Raw genomic sequence first — 13,517 nt, forward strand, 5'->3', positions numbered from 1 at the left:
GGTGTCTCGAACCTTGTCCACCCCCTTCTCCCCGAAGCAGGCCCGAGACCCTCGTGGGAGCTGTGCCCGCCCTGTACCCGGTTTGCTGCAGACCCACCTCGGGTCCCCACGCCCCCCGGCCCTCCCCACCAACCCATCAGAAGGCGGCCGGTCTACCCACGTCTGCAGGCTTCACCCCCTTACGTGTCCCATGAAACTCAGATTAAATAAAGGTGCTGCTTCGCTCCTGTTTTCTGTCTTCATCAGTTTACCTTTTGGAGCCGAGGGCCCTCAACGGGTCCAGGAAAACCTCCTCCTCTCTCTTCCAGAACCTGCATGGAGGCCTGTCCCCTCCTGCCTGACTTTGCCTGGGAGGCAGCCCATCCGGGGCTGAGCGGGGCGTCTGCACCGGGAACGCGCTGCTTCTGGGTTTCCCTGTTGAAGCCCCGAGCCTCCCGCGGCTGCACTGAGACTCCTGCTGAAACGTGGGCAGGTTAATCGTTAATCATACTGCGTTTATCACACTATCGAGAACTTAGGAAGTTACGACTTATTTCAGATACACCTTGGAAGCCACACTCATGGAAATGCTCGCCTGGGGACAATCATCTATTTTTCTTCCAAATATTTGAGTTTTTCTTGGTAATATCATAATCTCCCTTTGGAAGAAACATGACTTTATTCATCTGAAAAAATGTGAATACTTTCAAGATATCAGAAATTAGATTTCGAAACACGTCAAAATACTACCCATCTATCAGGAACGTGTGTGTCTACTGTAGCCTGTTCCTCTCCTTTAAATTTTGTTTTGAGATATTTCCATTTGGCTTAAAAGGTTTTAATTCTGCTATCTGTCATCACATGTTGAATCACGAGCACCAGGGAGACGTTCGGTAAATGCTGTTAGATTTCGAGGAATCGAAGTCTGCTTTACTTTCCAGAGTCAGGAATTAGCAGAGACGAATATTCATATCAAATACGTTCCAAAGAAAACCAGAAGCATCAAAATCAGGCTCAGTACCGCAGGAGGCAATTGAAATTAGAAAAGGAAGTATTGTTAGCTTTTTAAAAATATCTCTGCTCCCGTTTTCACGATCCAAAACTCACTCCAAATATACAAACGCTCCTTCCCTCCATCCAGACTGGAGACTGGCCAGGCAAAGCTGCATGGAATGTGGGTTCTGGGCTTGAGAACCCACCAGAATGACCCCAGACAACTTCAAAAGTGACAGCAAAACTGCCTTTTGAAATGGAAAACTGCCACGTGGAAGAGGACAGGAGACTGGAGAGCTGGTCTGTGTGGACCAAGGAAACCCCTGGGGCCCTAAGAAGGCAAAGGCGGCTCAGGGAGAACTAGGGTGGAAAAGCCTCTCACCCACGTTTCCATCGGTGAATGAAGTACCAATAAATGGTCTGGGAGGTGGCCATTTTCTGCCCCCAGGGAGGGTGAGGTCAGGCTCTGGCCACTTGGGGACCAGAGAGGAAGCGGATCAGACTCGATGAAAATGCAGGAATGGTGCAGCGGGGGTTCTGCTCTGCCCTGTGCCCACCCCCCGCCTCCCGCCCCCAGTCTAGGTGGGACCGCCTGCCCCCATGTGAGACGGGCACGTGGAACAGGCAGAGGATGTCCCTCTGAAGTTAGGTTGTCATCTTCACAGACAAGCCGAGAGCAACTCAGGCTCCCAGTTCCTGGACAGCACGTCACCAGCTTCCACGACTGAGCCGAGGAGCTGCGGCAGAGCCAGGTGGTGGCGGGACATTAAGAGCCCTGCTTTGCCCAGGCTCGGGGGACGCGTCACAGGTCTCCAAGGACAGAAGGGCAGGGGCCGGCGGCTGTGCATGCCTGGAACACAGCGAATGGGCCCGGCTGCAGGTAGACTCTGGGGTCATCACCATACAAACAATATAAAGCCCATGGCCTCAGGGAGACGCAGATCCCACAGAAAGAGGCGCTCAGAGCAGCCGGGCTTCAGAAGGTGAGTCAGCAACGCTCAGGACAGTGACCACTGCAGATGGGCCGACAGCTGAGGTTCTGGGGCTGCAGACGGTGGACCGTCCAGTGGACAGTGGGGACCAGGCCTGGCCGGGTGTCAGGAGCAAGCAGGTGCTCATGTGTCCGCACGAGGGATACAGACACACGTGAGGGTAGTTTTGTGTTGAAGGAGGCGGGGAGCCAGTGGGAGGCAAAAGCGCTGACGTGGTGAGACCAGCGTCCCGGGAGCTCTCACTTTAGTGAATCAGAAAACACTGGAGCATATCTGTGTGCTGACCGGATGGGGCCAGGGAGGCGGAGCAGTGGCGACGCAGGAGAGGGGACGAGAGGACAGGAAGGAGGCCATGGGGGGCACCGTGCCCGGAGGGAGGGGGTGTGGGCTCCCCGAGGGAGGCGCGGGTCTCCGTGCAGGGATGCAGGCGGCAGGTCACAGATGGGGCAGCCGTGTGTGTGTGCGCTGGGCGCTGCCTGCTAGGCGCAAGGAGGGTGGTGGGCGGTGAGCATCCTCTGGGATCTGTGCCTGTGACCTCTAGTGAGATGAGTCTGCAAAGTCCTAACACACCGCCTCCACCCTCCCCGCTGCCCAGGAACCGCAACCACGGGGCGGGCGGAGGACCGGGCGGCTCCAGGCACCTCCCAGCCCCCGGCTCTGCACCTCCCGGCCCCCGGCTCTGCACCTTGCCCCCCCTGGCCCTGCCTGCCCCCTGCTCCAGGGCGGCCCAGCCCGCCTCTATGGAACACACTCCCTGCCCCCTGCACAGGGAGGGGTTAGGGTTAGGATTAGGCCCAGCGCCTGAGCTTCCTCTGACCCCAGAACACCAAGGGCCCCAACCCGACTCAGTCTGGACTTGCCCCCGGCCGCTGGGCACCAGGGCTGCTCCTGAAGGAGGGACACCTGCAGAGGCCAAGGGACGAGGGGGAGGGGAGGGGCTGAGGGTCAGAACCTTCTGTCGCGGGCCCGGATCCTCCAAGCCCTCTGGCCCTTCCCGCCAGTAGTCACTGCACCCCATGTGGTACAGATGGTCTTAGGGACCCACAGACTCCCGGCGCCGCCCTCCCCATCCCTGGCCGCCAAAGTTACTGTGAGTTTCGGGAGAAAAGACCAGGATGTCCTCAGCTGTCAAAGCCTCATCAACCCAGCCCCACGCTCGGATGAGTCTGCGGTCACCGAGCTGCCCGCCGCGTGCCGGGAACACGGTGACTTCAAGGCCAGCGCCCCCTGCGAGGCGCCCCCGGCGAGGCGCCCGCCCACTGCCTGCAGAGCTGGAGGCTCCGTCTGCGGAGGACCAGCCACTAAACAAGTTCTTATTTCAAGAGCCGGGACCGTGCCGGCCGAGCGGAGCCTCCCCCAAAGACAGCGGCTGGCCTTGGAGTGGCTCTGTGGGGGCATCTCCGCCCTGGGCGAGGAGCATCGTAAGTAAGTGCCCTTAATAGTTAATTACTGTCACGGCGGGTGCCGTGACATCTGGGATTTCAGACGTGCGAGCACAGACAGCCACCCCCGAGAGGAGTCGCGTCCGCCGTTGTGCGTACAACTCATCAATTGCCCACGATATGGGGCTCAGGCGTCCGCCAGGGCCTGGGGCTGAGTGCCAGCGGCTCTAATTGCTGATGGAGAGTTTGGTCAAGTACCTGCTTCTGAGGCCAGCGCAGCGACGTTGGGACACGACGCCTCTGAGGGTCATTAAATTTATCAGCAGTCCTCCTCTCATACCCCACCCCATAGGCGTCTTTGGCAAGGAAGACGAAAGTGTGCCCACCAGACCCAGAGGAAAGAGCAACTTCTCTTGCTATATAGACTCAGCAACTGAGAATCGTCTGAAGGAGGAAGTACACGTTTCCGAAGCATCCAATGTTTTCTTAGCCATGACCGCTTTTTCTTGGGGAGACACCGAATCACGATTTCAAAGGCAACCAAACAGTGTCAGGCGAGCCTGGCATGGCACGTCAGCACTTCTGCCGACGGGACGGGAGGACTAACCCGGCCCAGACGCCGGGGCCGCCGCTACCACAGCCCCCCACCTGGTGCCGACTGACCTCTGCCCCCAGCCCGAGGCTGCCAGGCCGCCCGGGCCACACTGCCCGCAGCTACTCACCGAGCCGACTCCGGTCTGAAGAACTCTCAGTCCAGACATTTTTTCCAGTTGGTCCTTGTTGTCAACTGTTAGGGGAAATTAAGAAGTAAGCGGTCAGCTTTGAGAGGCAAGCGTTCTCCAGACACCCTGAGCGTCTCCCTCTGCAGACACTTCCATAGTCACTGCCAGATCGCCGTTTTAACGGGTGCTGTGGACAAGCCTGGGGCAGAAACCGGGGCAGGGGGCTCCCCACCGAGGGGCCGGCAGATGTAGGACCAGGACGCAAGTCCCTCCAGCTTTGCCCACAGAACGTCCATAGGAAATTCACAGTATCCTTGTGAAGACTGGTTGAGAAATGGTGGGCAGACCTGCTTTGCAAACTGTAGGGCTTTACTTTCGAACGATATGATGGTTACAAGTGTATAATCATTGGGAACTGGGTTCCATTCACAAGCATTCCGCGTTCACAAGATAGACTCGCTAACAGGCAAGACTGAACGGCGCCTTCGTTCCGTGAGTCCTGGGAGCTGCTGTACCCCTCTTACTCCTGCCCCAGGAGAATATCCTATAATAATTTGCCTCCACCACAATCAACCCTCATCCGAGTTTGCTCCTGACTTAGAGCGAGGAAGACTCTCCGAGAATAAATTACCCTCCGTGTCAGACCAAGCGGATTGAGCCCTGGAAACAATTAGCAGCCGGAGAGGAAGCCCAGTTAATCCCGATGCCAGCACGGCAAACCCGCGGTCCCCACCTCTTGGAGAGGAAGTGTGTCACAAAGCAATTGACCTTGGCTTACGATTCTGTAGAAGTATTCTTTCGGATAAAGCCCCTGTCATTTTGGAAATGAAACCCAGAAAAAAATAGATTTTATTGCAAACCCTAAGAAGGAAGAGTGCATTGCAACTGTGATTAATGCAGAATGAGATAGCAAGAAAATAGCAATTACTTTCACCTCTTATTGTAAAACACCTACGTTAGTCTTGGGTAACGAAATTATATCTTTCAGAGGGATACAAACCAGATCCTGCTATGGCCTGCCTCCCCTGCCTCTGGGGCTCTCTCATCGTCTGGCAGAAAGTTTTCCTTTGAACAAACCAACGTTATTTCTTACATTTAGGTAATTATGCAAGCACTGGGGCGGGGGGGGGGGGGGGGCAGACGCCAACCTGGGGTTAGATAGAGCGCCAGCACTTTAAGAGCCTCTAAGCTGGGGGGTGCCGAGGGGCAGGGAGGGCCAGTGGCCCAAAGGTAAACCTTGAATGGAGGAGAATATTCTTAAGAGATAAGAGTATAAAGCAATTGATTTTCATGTTCCCCTGTGAACAAAGGAGGCATCTTGCTGAATGACAGGCTCCTTGGGGATAATAGTGAGTCTTTAATAGGCTGAGGGACACAAAGCACAAAGTAAAGATGGAAATTAAAGTGCTCCACCATTGCTGCCGAGAAGCGACAGGCATTCCAGGCTCAGGAAGGAACAAACCAGCCGGGCAGTAAGATGCAGATGACCCAGTCCAGGGGTCAGCAAAGCTGCTGGGAAGGCCAGGTGGAGACACCTGAGGCTCGGCCGCCATGGGTCCCCAACCGGGCGGGCAGTGTGACGGCTGCGGGGACGGGCCTGAGGGACAAGGGACAGGTCCTGACTGTGTCCTGCACAAGCCCACGGAGCCCCGAGGTGACTGTGGGCCTTGCTCGCTGCCCGAAGACCCACGCCTGCTCCCGACGCTGTGCAGAAGGTTCTGTGCCTGGGCCCTGTCCCCGTTCCACACGTGGCGGGAGAGTCAGTCTCAGCACAGCTTCCCTGTGTCCCCCAAGCACCACTGCCACAGGCCAGTCCAGGGTCCGGGCTGGCTCCTCGCCCCAGGCCCTGGCAGCCGCTTCCCCGCCAGACACGCCCCCGACCTCTCCCCTCTGTGAACACAGCTCTGGCCCCCAGTGGGGTGCGGAGAGGGAGGGGAGCCACAGCGCCCGGTAGTGGTGAAATGTACAGGCGACTGGCTGGGTATCGAGGCCTCTTGTCTTTAACGTAATTAACTGCAAGTGTGTAAAACTTAATTTTTCATAATGGCTGTGTTTAATAACCGGCTCAAAAAATTCCTGAAAAAGTAAAGACGAGCTCCAGTAACCAGTCCAGCTGGCTCCAGCCCCATCCGTACAGTACTTTGTTTCTACCCAAAGTCTAGGTCTTAACATGTCACGTTTCCTCGATTCTACAATGCGTGTTTCCCCGCATCTGAACACGTCTGCAGTCGGGCTGTTCCAGCCACCATCGTGGGAACGGGGCCCACTATAGACCGACCTCAGCTCATGGCCTCAAAGGCTGTGGAGGAAAGACACGCGTCCTCGTTTCTACCAGAAAATTTCCCACGGGCACCTCCGACAAAGCAGAAACGTCTAGAAGGGGCATCATGTGCTTGGAAGGTCACCCCGGAGCCTGAGCAACGTTCCTGATGGCGGCACCATCCTCGGAAAACCACGGGCGTCGCCTTGGAAAGTGATGTCATTTCACCCTCATGGTGACCCGTCCCCAAGTGCGGCCACTGCGGACCCTCCGGGCTGACCGCCTCTCAGGGTCCACGTCCTGCCTGAGGGTCCAGCCAGGGAGCCCAGGGACCCAGACTCGTGCTGACAAGGGGTTGCGTCCATTAAGGGTTTGTCACTGAGAACTGACACAGCACTCCACGGAATTGTCCCTGAGAAACGAAAACCCTGGGATGGATGGGACGGACGTGCTGGAGGTGCGTCCTGCGGGCAGTCGGAGCGTCTGGGATCCACTGGAAAGCGGCCCGGACGTGACCTCGTCCCTCCAGCATCAGCACGAGGGATCGCTGTCTTCCCGGTCGTTCCATTAACCGCTACGGGAGTCCCAGGAGTGTCACCTGTTCCGCAGGTGTGATAGATCAGGTGGGGCAGGCGGCCCATCACTGTCACCTGGGTCAGGATGTCACGTCTGTCCCCGCTCTGCTCCATCCTCCGATCCTATTATGTTCCTCACATGACGCAGGGTGTTAACCACCCCTCCCCAAAGTGGACCTCCTCCAAATAACTGCACGCGTGGGCGCTCACTCACGGGCACACACACACGCACACACACACAACCAGGGCAGACCCAGGAGCAGCACCCTGCGGGGAGGACTGGTCACCACTGTTCAGCTTCACATTAACCCACAGGTTCTGTTCTATAGCGGCTGTTGTTCAGCAAGTGGTGAATCTGCCCCCAAAACCCCACTTTGTCCACGTTTCCTTGTATTTTCCAAGGACGGCATGAGCCTCTGCATCTCGCTGAGGCTGTCCCCACCAGGGGCTCTTTACACGAGTGATGCCCATGGGAGCCTCCTGAGGCCGTGGCACCTCCTAACAACTCGAGCCGGAACCGTGAATCATGCCACCTTTGCATCCACCTCTAGTCCACCTCCATCCTAGTCCAGAGAGCGACAGTGCCCCGAGGACCTGCCTGGAGCTGGGGTCCTCCGAGAACCCACCCAGGGCCCCCATCTTCCTGCCCTCAGCTGAGAAATGCCCGCAGAGACGGCTGATGCGGTTTCCAGTCACACCTGCAAGTCCCCTTGGCGGCTGGCACACGCGCGTCCGTGGGACTTCAACCCACTGCTCGTGGTTTCGTGCTCTTTTGCGAACTTCTCAGTCTTGGGCATCAAGTCCTTTTCAACAAAGCCTGTCTCGCTCTGTATTTAAGTTTTTCGTTCTCTGAAATTTCTCATTGGTGGGGATGGTAGCCAGAGACACTGTAATGGTGCCTTTTTTCCAGCATGTGTGAAAGGTACACAATTTATCTTAAGCACAGCCCTTTGGGGTTTTTTTGTTTGTTTATCTATATTTATTTATTTTAGCTCAAATTGACCTAAAAGAGCAACAAACCCAGTAGTCTTGAGCACATTTTGTAACTCTCAGGCCATTCCGGAATCTTCCCCAGCATCATTCTTACACATTCACCACTGTGTATATTTCCTCTGAGACTTTCCTGCACAGCTGCATGGACTTCCTCTCACCCATCCCTTCTGCTCAGTGGGACTGGATCTCATACGTTCGTACGTGGTATCCCTCACCCAGATGTACGCCGTGACCTCCATCAGGCATTCAGACTTGGTTCACGGGCACCAGCCCCCATGCTCCCCTCCCGGCCAGCAGCCACTCCTCTCTAGAAACACGTTTAACTGCAGCATCACCCTCCACCGGGGTGTGAAACTCACTGCCACTTTTTCAGGCTTTGCTGAGGCCTTTGAGAGGAAAAGAAAAGCTTTGCTGTGGCTACATGTTCTGTCGAATGTCGGCTCCAAGTTATTTTCATGGCCAAATGCAGACCCGGAGCTGGTGGGCGTGAGCCACCAGCAGGCCAGGACTGAGAGACCCCAGGAGGAGCTGCTTTAATAAAGCCGAGAACAATGCATAAAGCCCATTCTTATCTTCGCAGGAGACAAAAAGGGTTTCCAAACACAAAAAGAAGTCCTTTAAAATTAAATTCACTAGATGAAGGATATGCAAATTAGCTGGAGGAGCAGAACCCTACAATGTTCTCAAGATTCTGCAGTAGCCTATTTAATTAGTATTTTAATTTATCAGAATAATTCTTTGCACTTGACAATTTATGCAGCATTCCATATAATTTAAACACGTAGCTACAGTGGAATAATTTTGCCTCTTTCTTTATCCTTGTGATTTTAACCTGAAAGGGTGTGCAGAAGTCTCTTCTGTGATCTAAATTGCTACAGGGACAACTTAACGGCCGTGGCCCATTAGAAAGCCCGAGGGCGGGGAGCGGGGTTGCAGGAGGTGGGCAGACACCAGGGGGCTGGTGTCCTTGGGGAAAGGGTGGAGCTGGCTTCTGGCACAGCCAAAAGCACTGCTCCTGGGGTTACCGATCTGCATCCCCTGCGTATTTCCACCCTGAGACACATGCATCTGCTCTGCACCTGGTCCCACCCAGAGGCGTCTGCAGAAGTGGACAGTCTAGACCGTTCGGGGGCCACTGACTGGACCCCCTGTCCCCCACGCCCTGGGATCAGCCTTATTGAAATCGCACGGCCTCCGGTCACCAGCCCGGGAAGTGACTCGACCCTCCCGTACAGACTCCCACTGCTCGGAACCTGTCAGGCTGAACGAACTCAGTCCTGGGAAGGGGAGCAGGCTTGAGAGAAGGCTGACCCCGACGCTCCAGTTGCCTGGCCCCCTCATCGGCGCTCTGGGCAATCTTGCCCGCACCTCCCTTTTTTTCTCTCAGGGCCAAGGGGGTGTTTCAGAGCAGGCGGCCACGTGAGCAGCGGTCCTCCCAGGACCAGAGGTGAGCTGCCTGACACCGGCCCGAGGACAGGTGGAAGGAACCGGGCCGAGCCCCCGCTTCGGGCTTGGCCGCACTGAGGCACATACCCCAGGGGCCCTGGCAGCTTGTGCCCTGCAGACCTGCAGGGTGAGGGGACGGGGCCCCAGCAGGACCCGAGCGGAGGTGCTGAGCCCGTCATCGACAGGGCCACCCTGGCTGAGCTGCACGCCCTCGTGTCCTCTGGGCGACACGCTGCTGCCACCTAACGCCGCGAGGGTTTTGAGCTGAGGAGGGGCCGGGGAGGGTCTGAACGGCAGGGCAGGAAGGAGTGCAGGGTGGGGGGCCGGGGGAGAGGAGACACAAATTAATTAACTTGTCAAACCTGCCTCTCAGCCAGAAAGCAAAGGATTCGTGCCCGAAGAGGCCCTGTTTCCCAGCGGGGCTGCATGCCCAACTCTCGAGTTTCCCTGCATCTCGGTTTGCTGTTCCTCAAGTTTCCACGGACCGTCCCAGTACCTGCAGCAGCGGGAAAGCATGTTGCTCCTGGAATGACACCTGTTAGTTACCCGTCTCCGGTATGTCAGTCTGGATGGGACGCCACGAATTGTGCTCCTGGCTCATCGCGTTGGCAACCAGATGCACATTGAAGCTAAACTGCACGTACTTTATTTTTATAAAAATAACTACAATTCGATTACATGTTCAAAAAATAGAATAAAAAACTCAGCTTTATTTAAATACTTTAGATTTAAAGCTTTGCTGTTTATTAATTATATTTTGTTTTTATAACGATAATAGTTCATTTAGACTTTTTTTTTAAATGCCTTTTTGAAGGCATATAAATTTAATTTGCAACTTCATATGTATTTTATATTTCTGATGAAAATACTTTCACATTTTATATACTGTGTACAGCTGGATCATTTCTGTCTAAATGCACAGATTTTATGAAAATGTTCTTTAAACAATATTATCAGTGATTTTGTGAAACAATGGGAAGAAAATACATTTATAAATAAATGCGCTATAATTTAGGGATTGTGTATGCTTTAACTCATTACCCACCCAAATTCTGCTAACTCACTAAGACAATACCCAAACATGCAAGATAATAATTCAATCCAGCTGTCTTTTATATTTGGCTGCAAAACCCATAGAGCAAAACCCATAGCTTTATGCATATTTAAACATTTTTTCACTATGAATATATATTTTCCAAGTATAAAGGTAGAATGTCAACAGCTCGTTAGCCTGATGCAGACTTTTCACTATTAGAAACCCAGTGCGGGGCCTTGGTTTGTGCTTGGCCTGGGTCCCCAGCCCTGGGGCAGCTGATTCCCAGCAGGCAGCCCGGTGGCCCCATGACAACGCGAGTTGGTCACATCATCCTCTCCTGGGGGCACCCCTCACTCACGGTCAAGTCTCAGGTTCCTGTCACAGGTGCAAGGTCTTCACGCCCAGGTGGCGCTGCCCTGCGGGCACCCCTGACCACCGCTGCGGTGCCCCATCCAGCCTGAGCATTCCCAGGGGTGGGGAGGGGCACTCCTGCCGCAGGGCCTTTGCACTTGCCGTTTGCTCCCGGGGCCCCTGGGTCCACATGACTCGCCTCCTCCACGTCTTGGTTTAAAGTCACCTTATTTCCACCCAGTATCAAATTGCCCCTCACCCGTGTGGTCCTCCGCTCCCTGGCCAGCTTTACTTTTTTCCCTAGAGCCATTATCCCCAGACAACAGAATGTGCGCGAACGTAGCTCAACAGACAGGACATTCCCGGGAGGCAAGGTGGGCCCAGGCTTAGGACAGCGTCAGCACACAGGAGGTGCTCGGGGGAACCGGGACGCGATGCGTAGAGCGAACAAGCGAACTCAGGCCCTACTGGTGTTTTCTGCCCTGTTACCCTTACCAGGACCATGAATCACCAGGTTATCACCAGCTTTTCCACACCCACAGTTCCAGTGTTTGAATAAAGCGTCGACCCAAAGAAGCCCGAGGATGCCTACTGGACGGAGCATGCTCACGACGGAGAGTCTCCCATCCCCCCCCCCCCCCCCCCCCCCCCCCGCTGTGAGCTCTGGCTCAAGCTTGCACGCAGTGCAGACGCCCTCAGGCTCCTCGGCTCAGGCTTCCCGCTTCCCACGCGGCACCCACTGCCCGAGTGTGACACAGACCGCGCGGGACTGGCTGTCCAGACCCGGCTGAGCGGCCGCAGGAGGGCGCTTGGTGGCTCTTGTGATCGCAGCCCCGCCCGTGACAGCACGGCCCCGGGAGGTGTCCTCTGTCCATCACTTTACGTTGAGTCACCTACAGTAGCGTGCTGCCACGATATTTGGGGATTTGATTTTGCTAACTGTCAGAGAGAATTAAAATAATCCCGGAGCATAACTGCTTCCCTGACACGAATATACCAGAACCAGAGACAGCACTTAAGGCTTCGTTCCCAGGGAGGGAAGAAGGAGGGTGGGGAAGTGTTGCAGACGGAAGTTACAGCAGCTTCCTCTGCACCTTCAGTCTGCTCTCCAAAGGGGGCGGAGCTGGCCGTCCCCAAAGAGCCTGCATCATTGTGTCCCTGTGCCCGCGGTGAGGCCTGGCACCAGAGACGGGCCTCCAGGCACCTCCCCATCAGGGGCCGCAGCGCCCTCTGGCTTCCTAAAAGGGTTTCTGTTTTGAGGAGACGCCACCTGACAGATTTACACGATGCAGAAGGGCTCATTTCCACATCACCCAAGGCTCCCTGTGCTGAGAGAGAAAAGAGCAACATTGTTGATAAAGAGATAAAATAAATGCGTATTGGTTTACGTCCGTATGAAATACACCACATGTTTAAATGTGTGTCACAGGTTCCTGGAAAGCATCTCCCTTGCCGACTCATGAGGACGGGACATTCTCTTGACTGTTAGAAATATTGTTTTGTTAATTTGTAATTCAAAAATATCAATATTTTATATCGGTATTTAATTATAGATTAGGCATTTTATAAAATATATATTGGTTATAAAGAATGATAAGACAGCAAACGCCCAGTTACTAACCCACCCTCTGCAAAAGAAATGCGGCGTTTCGGTCGCACCTGATACTCGCAGCATCCATCATGGCCCTACTTAGTCCTCCCCATCAGACGTAGTGACTCCTCTGAATTCTGGGGTGACGGTTTCCCTTTCTGCAGACTTTGTCTCACACATGGGCACAGTGTTTGCTTTTGCTGGGTCTGAATTTAATGAGATGAAACGTCGTCAAACAGGTCCTCCTCCAACTTGCACCTTGCGCTGACCCTGGCGTTTCTGAGGCCCGACTGGGTCTTGCGTTGGCTGTGGTTTGTGTGTTTTCACTGCTCTCGGGCTGCATGAATACATTCAACACATCCTGACTGACTTTTCCAGTCAATTGTCCAATCCAGGGGACCACGGGCCTGTTTCTTCTTCACCTGCCTCTCAAATGGTGTGGCCGTGAGCATCCCTGCCCATCTCCAGGCAGGTGGAGAGAATGCTCTCTGGTAGAATCGCTAGGACATAGAGTCCCAAGGTGATTTCACCAATTTACACGCCTGCCATCAGCTCACAAGCATTCCCCCTGCTCCAAAACCTCACCAGTTTGTAGATGAACATTTTTGCCCATTTGGTAGCCGTTACATTGTATCTCCTGGTGCTTTCAATGTGTGTGTCTTCCATTTCTGATCAGGTTGAGCACGTTGTGTGTCTGTTCACCATCCATGCTTCCTCTTATATGAAATTTTTGTGGTGTTTTTTTGCCCATTTTTCTGTTGGGCTGTTTGTCTTTTTCTTATTGCTTTGTAGGGGGTCTTGAGACATTCTGCACACGAATACTTGGTCAGCTACATGTGTTACTACCTTATCTCAGTTTGTCATTTGGCTTATTTCACATTTCCTAATTTTAATACAGTCTGGTTTATCATTTTCTTTAAGGTTTTCACTTCGGGTATCTTGTTTAAAAAATTATCCTCTACCCCAAGATCATAAAGATATCATTGTATATTTTCTTCTAAAAGCTTTAAGATTTGCCCTTCACAGGTGAGTCCTACCTCTGGGAGCTGATTTTGTGGATGAGGAGAGGTCGTTTTCTAAGCAGACACCTAGTTTTTGCCACACAATTTAAAGAGAAGGCCCTTCTTCCCTCCAGTCTGCAATGCCAGCTCCATCAGCAATCAATTCCACAACAGGGCCCACTTCCGGGCCTCCTGG

General features: G+C 54.2%; 1 protein-coding gene across 1 annotated transcript in view; it reads right to left on the reverse strand.

Moving 5' to 3' along the window:
* The window catches only part of PTPRN2 (protein tyrosine phosphatase receptor type N2), a 529,168-nt gene that overhangs the window by 253,846 nt on the left and 261,805 nt on the right, over nucleotides 1-13,517 (reverse strand). The window contains exon 11 of the mRNA XM_029234487.1: nucleotides 4,069-4,133. Within this exon, the coding sequence (XP_029090320.1) occupies nucleotides 4,069-4,133 (65 nt within the window). The remainder of the gene's footprint in view (nucleotides 1-4,068; nucleotides 4,134-13,517) is intronic.

This window comes from Monodon monoceros, unplaced genomic scaffold, assembly GCF_005190385.1.
Source record: "Monodon monoceros isolate NGI ecotype Baffin Bay Population unplaced genomic scaffold, NGI_Narwhal_1 Super_Scaffold_2, whole genome shotgun sequence".
NCBI classification, from domain to species: Eukaryota; Metazoa; Chordata; class Mammalia; order Artiodactyla; family Monodontidae; genus Monodon; species Monodon monoceros.